Source organism: Salmo salar, chromosome ssa27 (genome assembly GCF_905237065.1).
Source record: "Salmo salar chromosome ssa27, Ssal_v3.1, whole genome shotgun sequence".
NCBI classification, from domain to species: domain Eukaryota; kingdom Metazoa; phylum Chordata; class Actinopteri; order Salmoniformes; family Salmonidae; genus Salmo; species Salmo salar.
The window spans coordinates 21,584,947-21,603,893 of NC_059468.1; the positions used below are offsets into that span (position 1 = coordinate 21,584,947).

The window sequence follows — 18,947 nt, forward strand, 5'->3', positions numbered from 1 at the left end:
TCATTAAACCTTAATCAACAAATCTACCAAAATTAGATGTTGTATGAAGTGAACTATGTAAATAAGCATAAAATACCTGCTATATCACAGGGCCACGCAAAAATGACAATACACCATAATGCTGACACAATTATATGAATTAAACATAGATATATATATCGAAACATGAATCACTTCTAGAAAATATTCACAGCAATAACAGATTACACTTAAAGTGTTATTTCAAACAAAGATAATGTGATTGCAGTAGATCGTCAACAGTCATGGAGACAGTTCACAGTATTGTAATGCTGGTTGAGAGTTACCGGAGTTCCTCAGTTAAAGTTGACTGTTAATTCACATGAAACAGAGCTGCCCAGGGACCACTTGGCTGTGCTGTGAAGGGGCTGGGGGTTTAATAGAGGATTATAGTGCTGTGTGCTAAGAGACTGAACTCCCGGACATGCCCCTTTACGGCTCTGCTCTCGGCCTACAGTATGCGGACTTCTGTATGTGGATTTATGGACAACGGTAGTGCTACAGTTTAGGCAATAGGGTACCATTTGGGATGCAACCAATTCAACAAAATCGACAACCTCATACTCTTCCATACACAGTGTGCTCGGTATAGGATCTCAGCGTAGCATCCTCTCTCTCCTCTCCCACTGCTCAGAATGCTTGACATGGCTTGATGGTATATACAGATGTAGGATCTCAATTTGAGCAAAGTTTTCTACAGCAGGAAAATAATCTTGCTGCAAAAGGAAATGTGAATTACTATGTGGATTATAATGAATGGACATTATATAGGGGTTGATACTTTTTTCATGATGGAAAATCAGGTCTGGAAATTACAAACTTCAGATGCCTTTTTAAACCTCAAATACACTTCAAGTTTTACATTTCTTGCATTGCAGGAAAGTTGTTTTGCAACAGGGTGATCAAATTAAGATCCAAAATCTGTATTTGTCCCAATAAATGGAAAAGAAAATGGCTGACAAAAAATTGAATGCCATTTGTGTTCAATGAAAGGACAGCATCACAATTGGACTGATTTCTATTCTACACTGATGTAATGTACTATTGTCTAAGGAGGCTGAAATGTAAACAGTATTTCCCAATACACTGATCTTTGTGTGGCATTCCCAAAGAGTTTGGTCTGCTTGGTGTTTTCATTTTTGCCATGGCAAAAATATTGTGGTACCGGTAAGCCCCACTAACAATGGTGAGAGGCTGGCCAAACGTAGTGCACTATACAGGGAATAGAGTGCCATTTAGGATGCAAGCTGTCTGTATCTCTCCCACTGCGCCAACTGCTTGGCATAACAGGCCCTGTCTCCAGCCTGTTAAAAAAATGATGGTGTTGTAGTAATATGCCTGGCCTAAAGTAGTGCACTATTTAGGGAATAAGGTGCAATTCAGGACACACTTTGACTGTCTGTCTGTCCCTCAGGAACAGAGCCTCCTCATTGACCCCTTAGAGGAAGTGAGACTTGGCTGGGAAACATGCACGCACACACACACACACACACACACACACACACACACACACACACACACACACACACACACACACACACACACACACACACACACACACACACACACACACACACACACACACACACACACACACACACACACTCACACACACACACTCACACACACACACACATCTGCCAGTCACAGACAGCTATGTGTTGCAGCAATAGGAGCCACCCTGCTACCAGTCATGGGGCCAGAGAACATGCTGTTCACACTGGCTGTCAGTCATCAGAGTATCAGCAGCAGTCACTCTGCTGGGAGCAAAACCGCCTTAAAAGAATGTCAGATCTGTATTGGAACAGGCTTGATCAGAAGTAAGATGCACAAAAATACATAGCAAACACACCTACACATGAACCCAATAAGGCACCCACAAGCAGAGACACACAAACATGGAAACACACGTCACACACAACTCCCAACTAAGCCGACAAAATAATACAATCCTTTTAAATCCTATGGATTAGAACAATTAAAATAATAAGGACAAATGTAATTAAATTCTGTATCCATAGTGACCATATTCATTTGTGAATGCCGCTCTCCCGGAGAGGCGCGCGCTGTATTATACCACTGAACACCTGCATAAACTGTTCTTCACAGCGAGCGCAGTGTTATCCAGGTCAAGGCGCGCGCCGCTCAGACAAGAGGCTTAGAGAGGAGACAAGAGCTTTTAACACGAAATAAAACCGTCAAAGTTCAACGGTAATCCCTTTAGGTATGGATAAACCCGACTGTCTGGAAAAGAATAATCTAGGTTTAGTGGAGCGCAGACAGGGAGAGAGCAGATATCCAGGTGTAGAATTCAACTCACAGTAACCAATTCGCAACTATAAGACAATACAATCAAAATAGTATAATCTCTTTACGGTCGACTGAAATAGGTCTACCTTTTTACGAAGCCAAAAGACAAATTGAATTGTTAAATGTAGGATATAAATTACAGAGACTCATTTCTAATCTCAAAACCTACAGCCAATATCATCATGTAAAAATGATTATAAAACGAATCAATTTTATTACATATAAAAAATAAATCCTACAATATTCCGTTGTATTGAATTGATCAAAATCAAAGCATTTCCACAAACGTAAAAGCAAGTAGGCCTATACCTGAATCGACAAACACCTTTAGGGCGGGGAATCGGTTGAAGACCGTCAAATGTGTTATTTCGTACTATTAGGCCTATGTAAATTCAGGTTTCATCTTCAAGCCCACATCTTTACTTGTTTGAATGAACAAAACAAACTTTTAAAACACATTTTCCATCCCACTGCAATTATGTGTTCAATTAGGACGCATTCTACCCGGCTGTGTTAAGGTGCGTAAAACAACCGTCTTCAATATCAGAACCATGAACCCTGTTCTGAATGAGAAAATCCACTTGATTACGCTTCTTCTCTTGTTTGATTGAATTTCACAGGTGGAATTCTGTGCGAGAGGAGGTCAAATAAAAAGGGAAGAAAATTTCAAAAGAACCCTTTACACTGGGAAATGTAATTTTGCCTATAAAATCTGTGATTTAACGTTTATAGTAAACAGGTCATGCATTATTCTATATGTTGCATCTGAGATGTTTGTGGTGTTCACATCCTACAAGATAGTCTAGCGGTATCCTTAAAAAAAACATAATCAAATGAGACAATTTGTAACGCAAACTTTTAGATTACAGTTAGATTAATTGAATTATGATTAATAAATGTTGCTAGAAATGTGAACTGTATAGGTTCTGAGAACTCTCAAATTATTATAATGCTGTGGAATGAATTAAAACCTCACTCTTAATCATTTTATAGGATATCTTCTTGTAAAACACTTTATAGGCCTATCTATATGCCTACATCTTAAGCATAGTCTAATGCGTCATGGAAGTTTTCAGACACATTTTGGATAATCTGGTAAGACAATACCCCACCGACAACTAACAATAATGACATGTTTTTCTGAATTTACATTTTAATTCGTTACGCAATTACATTTTATTCAATCAGGCCGATAGAAAACAACAAGTAAATTAATTAGCTTGATTAGAAGCATTTTAGTTTGATTAACGGTCGTTTTGCGTGAGGATTATTCAGATGAAATAATTCAAACCATGTGTCAATAGGACAGTTATAAGAGAATCCAGTTGAATATGTCTATTTCGTGAAATCTAAAATGTGTTGGAGAAAAATGTCCTGTTATAACTTGCATATTACGCTGCAGGTAAGTTCAAAGGAAATACCCTGAAGACCATCCATTTTGTGTATGTTTGCGGGTGTGTGTGTGTGTATGTGTCTTGCGAACTGTATATTACAAACCTTTTTACTTACATTCTCTTTTAACACCGGACAGTAAAGGCTGACACAGTGCTACCGTAGACCTGATATCAATACCCTCTTACTCTCATCTCGAAGGAATAAACACTTATTTTGAGTTGTGTAGAGAGAGAGAGAGTGAGTCCCCGTAAGAATAAGAGGCTGATTCATGTAGGTGCATGATGTGGTAGACTATCTGGGTTAGTGACAGGGAAAAGAAGGTTAGGTTACATACTTTGACGACACTAGGCTACTCTCCTCGAGGTCTCTGCAGAATTCACACTACAGCCCAACGCGCGCGCGCGTGTGTGTGTTTTGTTTTGTTACAAATGACAATATAGCCTACTTGGAAAGTGACCTTGTTTGAAATATTTAAGTGGCATTCTTTTTATATCAGATAGAGTGTGAGTCTTACTGTTACTTTGTAACAAAACGTTGGTGCTTGAGAAACCTGTTTTTCTTTCCACTCAATGGCCTAGCGTAACTTAAATGTTATCACACCCTTTGAGATCAGCAAGATTCAGCAGAGTTGTACGGATCACGCACGAAACACTCTCCTCCATGTTGTGTCTAATATAACTGCTAGGAGTGGGATAATTCTTGTTGTGGCGGACTGAAAGGAAAAACGGTTACTGCCAAAATCAAAAGGAGCAACTGAGAATTTGAAAGGTTGACGTGTAGCCTTCAGACGCACCTGCCGCTGGTTTTGGTTTATGGCGCCACCATGAGACGGTGTGTTGGAACTGCACCACAATCTTCTCCGTTTTCAGCTCGGGAAATTGTTTTAATTTGACACTTTAAATGTGTTATATCTTTGAGATATATGTGTTTTAAAAATTGGTCAGACAAAGATTAAATCATTATTAATTCAGTCTTATAACCACATACATTCATTTAGAAAATGTATTGGACTAATTAGTCCCATTAATTGGACACCATAACCCACAGTGATCAAATAGAAACGCATAAATGATATATAGTCTGTTTTAAAACCCACGCGCAGCCATGTCTCAGTCGTGATAATGTGGAATTAAAAAGTTGTATTTCCTACCAACACGCTGATACAGGACGACGGAATGTTTTTATGCAATGCTTATGCACTGGACATAACCCTGAAGTGAAGAGTTGGCATCAACAGCTCTGTCAGTGAGGTGCATTTCATAAGAATGCGTTTTTACACATGTAATTGTAGTACAATGTGTCATTGAAAGACTACAAAACACCGAGACAACAATGAAACGACAAAGTATTGACAAACACAAACAAAAGCACCACTCACCAAGTAAAACGCTGGCGTCAGGAGTAACACCGCACACCAACACGTCGCCTGCATTCTTCCTGGTCTCAAACTTCCACTAGTTTCCCTTCGCTGGCTCTTTGTCTGTGAAGACCATAAATCCACGCGGTAACCGCTTTTACACAACGGTCAAGACCCTCAACAGCCTAGGCAAAAATGAAATTATACACCCCATGACCACAGAACAAGCTTAGCCTACACTTGGAGACAGATATTGGACGAGAGGGGGAAACAAATAACGATTACATAGGAATTAATCCTGAGAGCAGGGTTGAAGCAATCTCATAGTTAACTGAAAGATGAAAATTCGATTCAAAGCAATCATAAATGATCAGTCCTTGATTTGATTGTCTTCCTGCCTGCCGTGCGCGTGAGGCTCGATGAGCAGTTCCTTACCGAAAAGGAGAACAGTTGAAAGTAGTCGGATAAATAACGGACGCTTTATAACCGAGCCTTTGGAAAACGCGCGCCTATTACACATCTGGGTTGAGAGAAACTCCGTCGCTCTGTCCACACAGAACATGAGAGAGAGAGAGAAGAGGAAGGGGGGGAGGAGAGGAGCGAGGGAAATATTAAACAACGGGGCGAGATCGGTCCGAGACGAAAGAATCACAGAGTGCAGTCTTTAAACAGTCACTAAAGCTCGACAGAAAAGCTTTTCATTTACTGACGTGCGGTGGAGTGGTTGATAGAGAGATAAACGAGCCGACATTCACAGAGAGCCACAGTGTGTATACAGCATGACTCCAGGACAAACACACTCACTAGGCTATAGCACCAGCTCCCTTCCTCACTGTCTAAGCCTAAGGACAGAGCAATATAAACCAGCACAGCTGGACAATGACATTGTTTTCTTATAGGCTATAGGCTATGTAAGGAATTTTGTCTAACCAAATGCTAATGTAAAAAAAAAGGGCCTATATTTAGTAAGAGTCTAAAACATTTAATTAAATTTAGTCTGAGAATGATTAGCCTACATTGACAGAAGTCCTAAATGTTCCCTTATTGAGGATGTTCCACCCTGGTTAGGGTTAAGCAGAACTCTTTGAACTCATTAAAGGTGAAAACGAGGGCAAAATAAGTAGCCTACTTGAGGGATTCTTAGAACATGGGGTCTTACTACAGTACCAGTCAAAAGTTTGGACACACCTACTCATTCAAGGGTTTTTCTTTATTTTTACTTTTTTCTATATTGTAGAATAATAGTGAAGACATCAACATTATGAAATAACACATATGGAATCATGTATTAACCCAAAAAGTGTTAAACAAATCAACATATATTTTATATTTGAGATTCTTCAATGTAGCCACCCTTTGCCTTGATGACAGCTTTGCACACTCTTGGCATTCTCTCAACCAGCTTCATGAGGTACTAGTCACCTGGAATGCAAGTCCATATTATGGCAAGAACAGCTCAAATAAGCAAAGAGAAATGACAGTCCATCATTACTTTAAGACATGAAGGTCAGTCAATCCGGAAAAAATAATGTTGACAGTTTCTTCAAGTGTTGCTGCAAAAACCGTCAAGCGCTATGATGACACTGGCTCTCATGAGGACCTCCACAGGAAAGGAAGACCCAAAGTTACATCTGCTGCAGAGGATAAGTACATTAGAGTTACCAGCCTCAGAAATGGCAGGAAAAATAAATGCTTCACAGAGTTCAAGTATCAGACACATCTCAACATCAACTGTTCAAAGGAGACTGCATGAATCAGGCCTTCATGGCCAAATTGCTGCAAAGAAACCACTACTAAAGGACACCGATAAGAAAAGACTTGCTTGGGCAAAGAAACATGAGCAATGGACATTAGACCAGTGGAAATCTGTCCTTTTATCTGATGAGTCCAAATTTGAGATTTTTGGTTCCAACCCTGTGTCTTTTTGAGACCCAGAGTAGGTGAACGAATGATCTCTGCCTGTGTGCTTCCCTACTATGAAGCATGGAGGAGGTGGTGTGATGGTGTGGGGGTGCTTTGCTGGTGACACTGTTGGTGATTTATTTAGAATTCAAGGCCTACTTAACCAGCATGGCTACCACAGCATTCTGTAGCGATACACCATCCCATCTGGTTTGCGCTTAGTGGGACTATCATTTGTTTTTCAACAGGACAATGACCCAACACACCTCCGGGTTGTGAAAGGGCTATTTTACCAAGAAGGAGAGTGATGGTGTGCTGCGTCAGATGACCTGGCCTCCACAATCACCCGACCTCAACCCAAATGAGATGTTTTGGGATGAGTTGGACTGCAGAGTGAAGGAAAGGCAGCCAACAAGTCCTCAGCATATGTGGGAACTCCTTCAGGACTGTTGGAAAAGTATTCCTGGTGAAGCTGGTTGAGAGAATGCCAAGAGTGTGTAATGCTGTCATCAAGGCAAAGAGTGGCTACATTGAAAAATCTCAAATATAAAATATATTTTGATTTGTTTAACAGTTTTTTGGTTACTACATGATTACATATTTGTTATTTCATAGTTTTGATGTCTTCACTATTATTCTACAATATAGAAAATAGTAAAAATAAAGAAAAACCCTTGAATAAGTAGGTGTGTCCAAACTTTTGACTGGTACTGTATGTGGAAGGTTCATCTTGCATACCACAGTTGCAAAGTTAATTCAAGGCTGTCTATGTGTGCATGCATGTGCACAAACAGTGCAGTGAAAAAGTATTTGCCCACTTTTTAATTTTCTCTACTTTTGCATATTTTTGATACTGAATATTTTCAATCTTCAACCAAAACCTAATATTAGATAAAGGGAATCTACATACTTATTTCATTTATTTCATAATCAAAGACAGCTAATGGCTCGTGTGTGAAAAAGTAACTACCCCCTTACAGTCAATAGCTGGTTGTGCCACCTTTAGCTGCTATGACTCCAACTTAACAATTCCTGGAGTTGTTGATCTGTCTCTCAAGTTGCTGCGGAGGAACTTTTGCCTACTCTTCCATGCAGAATTGCTGTAACCCAGCAACATTTGTGGGTTTTCAAGCTCGTTTCAAGTCCTGCCACAACATCTCAATTGGGATTAGGTCTGGACTTTGACTAGGCTATTTCAAAACTTCAAATGTGTTGCTTTTTAGCTATTTTCATGTAGACTTGATTGTGTGTTTTAGATCATTGTCTTGTTGCATGACCCAGCTGTGCTTCAGCTCACAGGTAGATGGCCTGACATTCTTTTTAAATCTCTCTATATATTTTTAATTTAACCTTTAACAAGGCAAGTCAGTTAAGAACAAATTCTTATTTACAATGACAGCCTACACCAGCCAATCCTGGACGACGCTGGAGCGCTGCCCTATGGGACTTCCAATCACAGCCAGTTGTGATACAGCCTGGATTTGAACCAGGGTCTCTGTAGTGACCCTTCTATCACTGAGATGCAGTGCCTTAGACCACTGCGCCATTTGGGAGCACTCGGGATTCTCCTGTAGAAGTCTCTGATACAGAGCAGAATTCATGGTTCCTTCTGTTAAGGCAAGTCGTCCAGGTCTAGAGGCTGCAAAACATCCCCAAACCATCACACTACCACCACCATGCTTGACCTTTGATATGAGGTTCTTACTGTGGAATGCAATGTTTGGTTTTCACCAGCCATAATAGGACGTAATGGGGCATCATTTTTGGGGGTTATTTGTAAACTCAGGTTCCCTTTATCTAATATTAGGTGTTGGTTGAAGATCTGATAACATTCAATATCAAAAATATGTAAAAAATTGAGAAAATCCGAAAGGGGAAAATACTTTTTCACAGCACTGTGTTGCTGTTATTGTGCAGTATCAAACTATACATAAACACACTGTCAGAGCACAAGGTTAAAGGACTATGCAGCACATGCTGAGTGCGTGTTTGTTGCAGGCGGTATAGACAGATAGCCCTCCTCTTCTTCCTTTCAAACGCTGTCCTAGAGGAAGAAGAAAAAACAGGAGAAGAGAGAGGAAAAGAAAAGACAGGGAGGGTAGTTCTGGTTGAAGAAATCTGCGGTTGTCTCGGTGCTACAACATTGCAGCGGTCTACTACTGTCACTATAACTCAGCCCTGGCCCTGATGGATTCCTGTTCTGAATGGCTCAGGTAGCCTTCACATGAGAGAAACAGAACGAGAGAGAGAGAGAGAGAGAGAGAGAGAGAGAGAGAGAGAGAGAGAGAGAGAGAGAGAGAGAGAGAGAGAGAGAGAGAGAGAGAGAGAGAGAGAGCCTTCTCAACCACAGCACCAGCCCAGGGGGATAAATCACTAGAGGCCTGCCATGATGCTGAATCCCAGGCTGGGGCCTTCTGATACCCCTCAATGTGGAAGTGCAGGACAGGTACCCACAAACCAGAGCCCCTATCAAGAGTCCAAAGTGCTGATTTAGGATCAGTTTTGACCTTTTAGATCACAATGAATAACACTATACATGTGGCAGGTGGGACCTGATCCTAGATCAGCACTGTGCTCTAAAATGCTTGATATATACGGCCCCAGGTTTGGGGTTTCAATACCAGCGATTCATCAGGAAGTGAAGTGGAATTCAAAAATGGGAAATTGGCCAATGTTTTCTTGGAGGATAATATGCAGCATATGCTCCCGCTGTGATTTATTGAGACGCACAAATAGGCAACGCATAAGACCTTCGCCAGGTCCTTGGCAATGGTCGCTTTGTCATGTTTCAGAGGCTAAAACATTTTTTAAAGAGAATATTCTCCGGGCTCAAGGATTCTCAAGGTCACAGCAGCATTGCAGCATCCCTGTAGCATATTGAGGAGTTACAACTGAACTAGTATTTGTTGCAGCATCAGAGAGAGAGAGAGAAAATCCATTGAAATGACTTATGTTAACTAAACATTGAGCAGCAACCTTATATTCCTCCTCATCAAGCAACCCCCCCCCTTTCTCTCTCGCTCCAACAAACACTCTAAATGTTAAAGGAATTATCTGGAGGTCGAGTGGTGCTAATTTTCCCCGGCACACCTTTGGTGCCCGTTCACTAAAGGGGGAAGCAAAGAAGAGCAACGGGCAGAAAATTACAGAGTAGTCACTTCCTTAATAGTCCTACCCAGAATGGAGGGAGGGGACGGGGAGAGAAAGAGATCTAATGAAGGGGAGATAAATTACAAAAAGGAAGGGGAAATGGGGAAAGAAAAGAGAGAAATGAAGGGGGGATGGAGAGAGAGTAGAGAAAAGGGGCGAGAGTGACGTTGGCAGTACGTATAGGAGACAGAGCCTGGTCCGTCCAGTATCATGAATACGCCCAGCTGGCATGGCTCGTTGCCTGACTGTCAGGGCAGATGTTGGGAGCAGAGGAGAGGGGAGCAGGCCCCTTAGCTTCAGGCCTACCCATGATGCACCAGCTGGCATCTGAAGAGCCCACTCCACTCTCCTCTGACTACACATCCAGATGGGGACAGACAAGTCAAACAGGAGTTTTACCCCTGACCAGAAGGGGTAGGGGGTGGGTAGAGGGAAGGTGCCTGGTGGGTGGTTATAGTGAGAGAGTGGGCACGTCGGTCTGCCATGTGTGGGTACAAAGCGTGGACTTCCTGGTGTCTGTGGATGTATGGTCAGGCGGGTGGAAGCATGCAGGCGGCAGTTGGGCGGAGGGAGGAATCTTGGAGATGACAGAGACAAATGTGGGATCAGAATGACAGTCACAGGATGCAGCTGGCAGCCATCACCATCAAGTACTTCCTCCCCATCACAATTAGACCCTGTGTGTGTGTGTGTGTGTGTGTGTGTGTGTGTGTGTGTGTGTGTGTGTGTGTGTGTGTGTGTGTGTGTGTGTGTGTGTGAGACTGACTGCAGCCTGCAGGCTTTTGGATCAAGAGGAGAAAGACAGGAGGAGGAAAGGATGAGAGGAAACAATGTTTGAATGCTTGTCATTGTGTGGATGAAAGGTTGCAGATGCACTCCAAGTTCTCTAAATGAACGGGCCAGTGTGACAATTAGGGAAATGTTTCTAGTTTAAGCGGTCACAAAAAAGAAAAAAAAATCGTTTTCAGCTGCAGCTATGACGAACATCATGTTGAGGAGCTAAGTTGTGCTCCCCAAAGTTTGTAATTCCAGGCTATCTTCCAGACATCGTCAGCAGGAGCAGTAGTGGGCAGTGGCCTCGACTTGTTACATCACTGATGTCTTTAAAAACAGATACAGCCAATTCACTAATGGAGCCAGCTAGTACTTAGTTTTATCAGTTGGAGATGTAAGATGTCCAGGCCTCGGGAAACAGACAGAAAATGATTGTCCTCTATGAAGCAGAGGGCGAGAGAGAGAGAGAAAGAAAGAGAGAGAAAGATACCCAGATGCTCTTAGGTGCTTCCCATTTCCTCTCTTTCTCAATCAAATTTTCCCTGGATCTTGATAACTCAGAGGTCGAGATAAAGTCAACATTGGAAGTGGAATCACAACGGGAGTTAATTGATTAGGAATGAGCACGAACTCACACACACACACACACACACACGTAATTGCTTTGGTCAGCTTGTAGGACTTCCCTGTTTCTTGGCAGGGGGAATGTATATGGATGATGGAGACATGAGAGGAGCTGATTGTCCGATAGTACCACGGCCACACAGACCGTTTGTGGTTAGTCTACCTGATCAATGATTACAATTGTGCCAGTGTGATGACTTTGGTTGATTAAGATTGATTCAGACCAAAACATGTCTTTAATAAGCAGAGAGGACAATCAAATGATTCAGTGGAGGAATGGCAGCATATAACCCTATTTAGTGCAGGCCCTGATCAAAGGTACAGATCTGCCATCTTAATTCGATCACTCTGTTGTTGCAGAGAAATTTGCTGCGTAGCAGGAAATGCTAATTGCGGTGTATTTAAAGTTTATATGTTTAAATATACACTAAGTATACCAAACAACCTTAATTCATCGGAGCGTGGATTCTACAAGGTGTTGAAAGCATTCCATAGAGAGGCTGGTCCATGTTGACTCCAATGCTTCCCACAGTTGTGTCAAGTTGGCTGGATGGCCTTTGAGTGGTGGACCATTCTTGATACGCACAGGAAACGTTAAGTGTGAAAAACCCAGCAGTGTTACAGTTCTTGACACAAACCAGTGCGCCTGGCACCTACTACCATACCCCATTCAAAGACACTTACGTTTTTTCCCTTGCCCATTCACCCTCTGAATGGCACACATACACAATCCATGTCTTAATTGTCTCAAGGTTTAAAAATCCTTCTTTAACCTGTCTCCTCCCCTTCATCTACACTGATTGAAGTGGATTTAACAAGTGACGTCAATACGGGATCATAGGTTTCACCTGAACTCACCTTGTCAGTCTATGTCATGGAAACAGCAGTTGTTCTTAATGTTTTGTTCTGTGTATAAGTATATATTGTTTTCAGACTTGATTTGTATCAAGCCCTACAAAGTATATCCATTGATTATAATCCACAGAATGATTCACATTTCCTGTTGCTGCAGGATTATTTCCCTGCTGTGAGAAGCAGGGTCCAATTCTACAGTACATTAAATAAGGACTAGGGTACCATTTAGGACAGAACCAGTGTCTCCCATCTTGGTAACGTTTTATTCTACACTTCCTAAATGATCTGGAATGTACTTAGAAACAACCTGATAACAGCATACCTACAAAACTATTACCTAGGAAGTACCTGTCATGAAAAAGCCTAGAAAACCATACCCCAAAAAACAAAATTGGCTGCAATGGCGCTCTCTCGTGGAAGCTTTATGTTCCAACTAGGAACAAAGATGATCAAGTAAGTAAATAAAGCACAATATTAAGAAACATATTCACACCATCGCCCAGGCCATACAGAGTGCGATTTAAGTACAGTTGGATAGCTCCAGTTCCTCAGACTTCAGCAAAGCCCCGTCTGTCCTCTGACCTGTGTGTGTCTGAACAGTATGTGTGTTCCTTGTGACCTCTGTGAGTCATAGGTCTGAGTTTCTCACAGATTCTGCTTCTTCAGCGGAATGTTTCTATTTCTTCTTCTGTCAAAGGTTCCGTTGCAGAGGAGGAGGGGAGAAATAGATTCGTCAAAGAGCTAGCTGGAGGGAATGGGAAGAATATCTTAAATAATGTTCTAGGGCCATCTAGTGGCATAGACTGATGCAACAACACATATGTTTTTTAATAAGGTGGATATAATGAGAGCATTTTCATTGAGGGTATTGACACAATTATTTCGTTTTTCTTATTTATTATAAGCAACTGGTCAGATACATATAAACAACCTGTAGGAAAAGGACAGAACCCTGCGACTTTGTTTTAACAAGGTAATTATCCGTATCGCTTTAGCAAAGATAATTTACATTACACACACATAGGCAGTAACACACATGCGCGTGCACACACACACACACTGTCTTGTACAGCTAACCTTGTGGGGACACACAATTCCGTCCCATTCAAAATCCTATTTTCCCTAACCCTTCCGTCCCATTCAAAATCCTATTTTCCCTAACCCCTAACCCATACTCTTACCATAACCCTAAACCCAACCATAACCCTAACTTTAACCCAAAAACCTAACCTAACCTTAACCCTAACCCTAGCTCCTAACTTTAAAACAAAAAATAGCTCCTAACCCTTAACGTAATTCTAACCCTAACACTAATTCTAACCTTAACCCTAAACCCCCTAGAAATAGCATTTGACCTCATTGGGACTAACAAAATGTCCCTTGTTGGTCAAATTGTTGTTTGTTTACTATTCTGGTGGGGATTTCTGGTCCCCACAAGAATAATTAAACACGTGCACACAGACGCACACGCACACGCACACACACACACACTTCATTTTTTTTTACTTTAATTTGCGCAGTAAAAAAGGAACATATTTATATATAATGCATAAATAATTATGAAAGAAAAACATTATGCACCCATTAATTACAACTCATAATTTATGAAAGTTAATTGAAAAAAAGTAAACATCCCTTTGACCACCTGTCAACAAACAAATGTCCGTCTGTCTCTACCACCACAATTCAATCCCCTTGGAGAATAGTCGGCTGTAACTGATTCATTTACTTTACATGAGGTTTGTCCATCTACAACACTGAATAAACAGTCTGCACTATCAACTGCCAGTCTGCCATAGCCAATATTATGCATATAACCTGTTTTCAGGCAGAGGACTCTGACTCTTCAGATATGTCATTGCATCATTAGCATGAAAAGCTTGAACTACATCTAAGGCCTTGCTGCATCTGTTCCTTTGAATTACTTGGAGTGTTATTGTGGCTACCTAGGTTGCGTTCTATCTAGCTTTTGCAATACAGAACACATTATAGAATAGCACCAAGGCAGGGAGAAAGACTGAAGCATAAATGTGCGTGAGTGATTATTGTAGACATTGTAGTCACACGCATCCCTCAACCGATGCAACAGCCACACTGAATAGGAGCAGTATTGAGAGATCACGTATGATATGTATATAGCAATACGCCTAAGCAGTTTGGATACAAGTAGGCTGTTCTAGTTAGGATTGAGGATGTTACACAGCAGTAGATATGAGACCAAGATATAAAGAGAACCCACTCTCTTCTGGTGGAACAAGATATAAAGAGAACCCACTCTCTTCTGGCGGAACAAGATATAAAGAGAACCCACTCTCTTCTGGCGGAACAAGATATAAAGAGAACCCACTTTCTTCTGGCGGAACAAGATATAAAGAGAACCCACTTTCTTCTGGTGGATCAGAAGGTAAAGAAGAAATTGTGAACCCAGTCACACCCTTCTGACTTAACAACAAAGACCAGATTCTATTAAACTCGCAAAGGGGATACAAAGCACATCGTTTTTGCTCCGTGAAAATAAACCCTTTCAATAACATCATCAAATAGAATTGTTGCCGTATTTCTCTCAACAAACCCTGAAACAGTTCCTTGAATTAGCTATTTTTTTTTTTTTTCAGTACGAGAGCCTTGTGATTTTTCTGCCACATGGAATCGGGATTCCCTGCAGTGCACGTTTGATGGAATTCAGGTCTTTGAGATGTTGAATAAAGTTACTAAAGGAAATGGAAAAACAATGATTAACCATAATAAGCCATCAAAGCAACAGTCAGAGAAACCAACAGGAGACAAACATAAAGTCAGGCAGGCAGAGAATGAGACATGTTCAGACCTGGGTTGAAATAGTATTTGTATTCTTTATAATACTTTCTGCATTTAATTGAGCCTGGCCTGGAGTGGCAGATGGGCAGGGTTTGCACTTTTGGGACAATTCCAATGGTTCCATTGTGCCAGGCAAGCTCAGTCAAGCACAGTTGAAAACAGATACAATTTGAACCCGTGTCGGTAAAATGCAGCTGTACATACTACAAAGGTAAATAAATTATATTTACATGGCATCGTCCGCCCTTTTATCATATCACATACAAGAGGTAAAAGAAGCAACATTTGTTTTTGAAAAAAGGTCTACTTTTTTTTTTTTTTTACATTTCTAGCACAAGACTGTACATCATCTTGTATTGAGAGGCAGCTTCCTAGAAATAAGAACATATCATGCTGCACTAATATAGTGCAATATTGAGCCTGAAAACGGAAGAGAAAGGGAGAGGCAGGCAGAGATTTCCTACAAAGGTTGACAGCGTTTCTATAAGATTAGGACATTTTTGCTTTGTTTTGTTTTCTAGGGAAAAGGATCCAGTCCAGAAGAAAAATAGAGAGGCAGCCATTTTCTCCAGGAATAATTTAAAAAAGCATTGCGTATTTCTCATCTAATTTCCAACAGAGCAGCTGTTGCCAAGAAGGAAGGACTCTTTGTTTTTTCAGGGCCCTCTCCAACAACCTTCATCTTGAAAGATGTTTTTATTTGACAGAAAAAAGTAGTAAATGGCAGATAAGCAAAGGCAGACTTCCTTAAGAAGAAGATAGAGTTTGTGAAGGCTCTTGTGAAACAAAGTATACAAAAATGTAATAAATAAAAAATATTGAGGAAGGAAGATTCTAGGCTACTAATGAACGAACATGACTCGATTTCTGTTTGACTTCTTTTTTGCTTTTTTTGTTGTTGTTGTTGATAAATCCGTGACATAACCCAAGTCTTCCCAGAGTTCCAGATGTTTTAAGCCACGCCCACTGGTTGCCTGAGGAGAAAGGTCAAAGATGGGTCTCCTTGACAACCTGTCTGTCTGTTTCCACGATGACAGTCTCCACAACGTCAGTGTAAAATGATTCTGTCAGTAGATTCGGAGGAGGTTTACATGTCAGCGTCTCCGTCGTAGGCCAGGGTCAGGGGCTTGAGCCGGTTGTTATACATCTGTCTTCTCTGGGGTTTCTTTGGCTTTTTACTAGGAAATAAAAAATGGCAGAAAACATTGCTATTACATGTTTTATATTTCAATTATTGAAGAGGAAATGTAGATACCCATAGCCTTAATATGTAGGCCTATATACCATAATAACAATAAAGGATTTATCCATAGCAGGTTACCCCCACCTGTTACCCCAACCTGATACACAGAGCTTGCTCTGCTATCTTTTGAAAACACCACAACTTTCAGTTGGGTAATTTGCCTCGTGTCAGAGCTACGTGCATCACTCTGCTGAAGGCCATGCTTTTAGTAGACGGTCAGTTCTTCCATCATGCAAAGGCAATATTCAAATAGCTAATGATTCTGTTCCTATACTGCCGTTGTCCTTGTTGGTTAAAGCACTAGTTAGTGAGCCACATTTCAGAAGCACATTTGAGTGGCCCTTGTCCTAGCATTGAAGTGATGCTGTAGTGGATGATGCAACACTTCATGGACAATTTCAACAGCTGCTATTATTTGTTTTTATATTGAGGCATGTGAGAGAGATTGGACTCTGAAGGAAGATGACGAGCGGACAAGCACAGTACAGAAAGCAGCTTTTTCTTCAGCCCAGAACAGTTCCCACTCACCTTAATGCAAACTAGGCTATGGCAAACAGAGACAGTGTAGGCAGTTAGCTATAGGTACATAATGAGGACAACACTATAGTATGTCTGGGCAGGCTCTAATATATCACACATCACAACTTCACATAGAAAACACAGGGACGGGAGACAATGATAAATATATATCAAATGTAAATAGGATATCTTATGAAATGTGTCTTATGTCCATCATGAATGGATAGGGAATAATGGGTGGAATGAATAAGAGATTGAATGGCAAGGGATGAGAGATCATTGAATTGTGGTCATGAGTGATTCTTCCATCTGGCCACAAGTGGGCAGTATGCTACTGAAAGTGAAAGCTGATCATCATTTTACTGTGATGTCAATGTTGTGTCCCTGAAATGTCAAAAATATGGCATCCATATTAGGAAGTCCTTCAACAAATAACCAATGACTTCCTAAAATAGATGCCGTACAAAAGTATGTTTAAGTATGGAGGTGCTCAAGACTACTAAACAAAATCCAGGAACAGAGGTCAAACAGAGGGACATGGGGGATGACTTCCTGCTCACCTCCATCAATAACTCCATGTGATTGGTCGGACAGGCACATGTGACAGCAGATGTGGGGAGGAGAGAAAGACGAAGGGGTACGGGAGATTGTGTGAACACTGCAGCGAGGGCCGCCGTTAGGTCAGGACCCCTAAGTTATGAGTGTTTCAATGCATTGTGGTTGTTGGTGTTTTTGTTCATTGTTATGTTTTTTTGTTGATGCTGTTGTGGTTGTAGTTGATATTGATGTTGTTCATTATATGGTTGTTGGTGATAGTGTTGATTTTGTGGTTGTAGTTGTTCTAGTTCGTGTGCTTCATGCTGGCAGTCAGGACACGTATAAGCCACGGTATGATTGTTTTGTTCCGTCCAGACCACCGTATCAGTACACTGGTCAGGGTTCGAGTACCACCGACTGATGGTGGGGGGGGGGGGGGGTTGAGAGATGAACGGATAAGATGGGGAGAGGAATGAATGGATGAGGTGGAGAGAGAGATGGAAAGAAAAAGAAAAATGGAGAGTACAGATAATGTCATGACTTGAAATTAAAATGAATGGGTAAAAATGAAACTGATGTGATCATGAAGACATATACATACAGGTGATGACATACATACATACATACATACATACATACATACATACATAATATGCTGAAAAAAATATAAACGCAACATGTAAAGTGTTGGTCCCATGTTTCATGAGCTAAAATAAAAGATCCCTGAAATGTTCCATTTGAACAAAAAGCTTATTTCTCTAAAATGTTGTGCACACATTTGTTTACATCCCTGTTAGTGAGCATTTCTCCTTTTCCAAGATAATCCATCCACCTGACAGGTGTGGCATATCAAGAAGCTGATTAAACAGCATGATCAATACAAAGGTGCACCTTGTGCTGGGGACAATAAAAGGCCACTCTAAAATTAGTAGTTTTGTTACACAACATAATGCCACAGATGTCTCAACTTTGAGGGAGCGTGCAATTGACATGCTGGTTGAAGGTATGTCCACCAGAAATGTTGACAGAGAATTTAATGTAAATTGTTCTACCATAAGCCGCCTCCAGCATCGTTTTAGATCATTTGGCAGTACTTCCAACCAGCCTCACAACCGCAGACCACATGTAACCACACCAGCACTGGACCTCCACATCTGGCTTCTTCACCTGCGGGATTGTCTGAGACCAGCCAAACTGTCAAAAACCGTCTCAATGAAGCTCATCTGCATGCTTGTCGTCCTCACCAGGGTCTTGACCTGACTGTGGTTCAGTATCATAACCGACTTCAGTGGATAAATGCTCACCTTCGATGGTCACTGGCACGCTGGAGAAGTGTGCTCTTCACAGATGAATCCAGGTTTCAACTGTACCAGGAAGATGGCAGACAGCGTGTATGGCGTTGTGTGGGCGAGCGGTTTGCTGATGTCAACATTATGAACAGAGTGC

General features: G+C 41.2%; 2 protein-coding genes across 4 annotated transcripts in view; both read right to left on the reverse strand.

The window, feature by feature from the left end:
• The window catches only part of LOC106588718 (neurexophilin-1), a 41,415-nt gene extending 35,677 nt beyond the window's left edge, over positions 1-5,738 (reverse strand). For 2 of the 3 annotated variants that reach the window (XM_014177995.2, XM_045709724.1), the window contains exon 1: positions 5,102-5,738. In XM_014177995.2, coding sequence (XP_014033470.1) covers positions 5,102-5,155 — 54 coding nt within the window. In that variant the 5' untranslated portion in view covers positions 5,156-5,738. The remainder of the gene's footprint in view (positions 1-5,101) is intronic. The other variant, XM_045709723.1, reaches the window with a different exon arrangement.
• An 8,075-nt stretch (positions 5,739-13,813) lies between these two features.
• Positions 13,814-18,947, reverse strand: part of LOC106588717 (thrombospondin type-1 domain-containing protein 7A-like) — a 170,657-nt gene continuing 165,523 nt past the window's right edge. Inside the window, exon 28 of the mRNA XM_014177994.2 lies at positions 13,814-16,380. Coding sequence (XP_014033469.2) covers positions 16,290-16,380 — 91 coding nt within the window. The 3' untranslated portion in view covers positions 13,814-16,289. The remainder of the gene's footprint in view (positions 16,381-18,947) is intronic.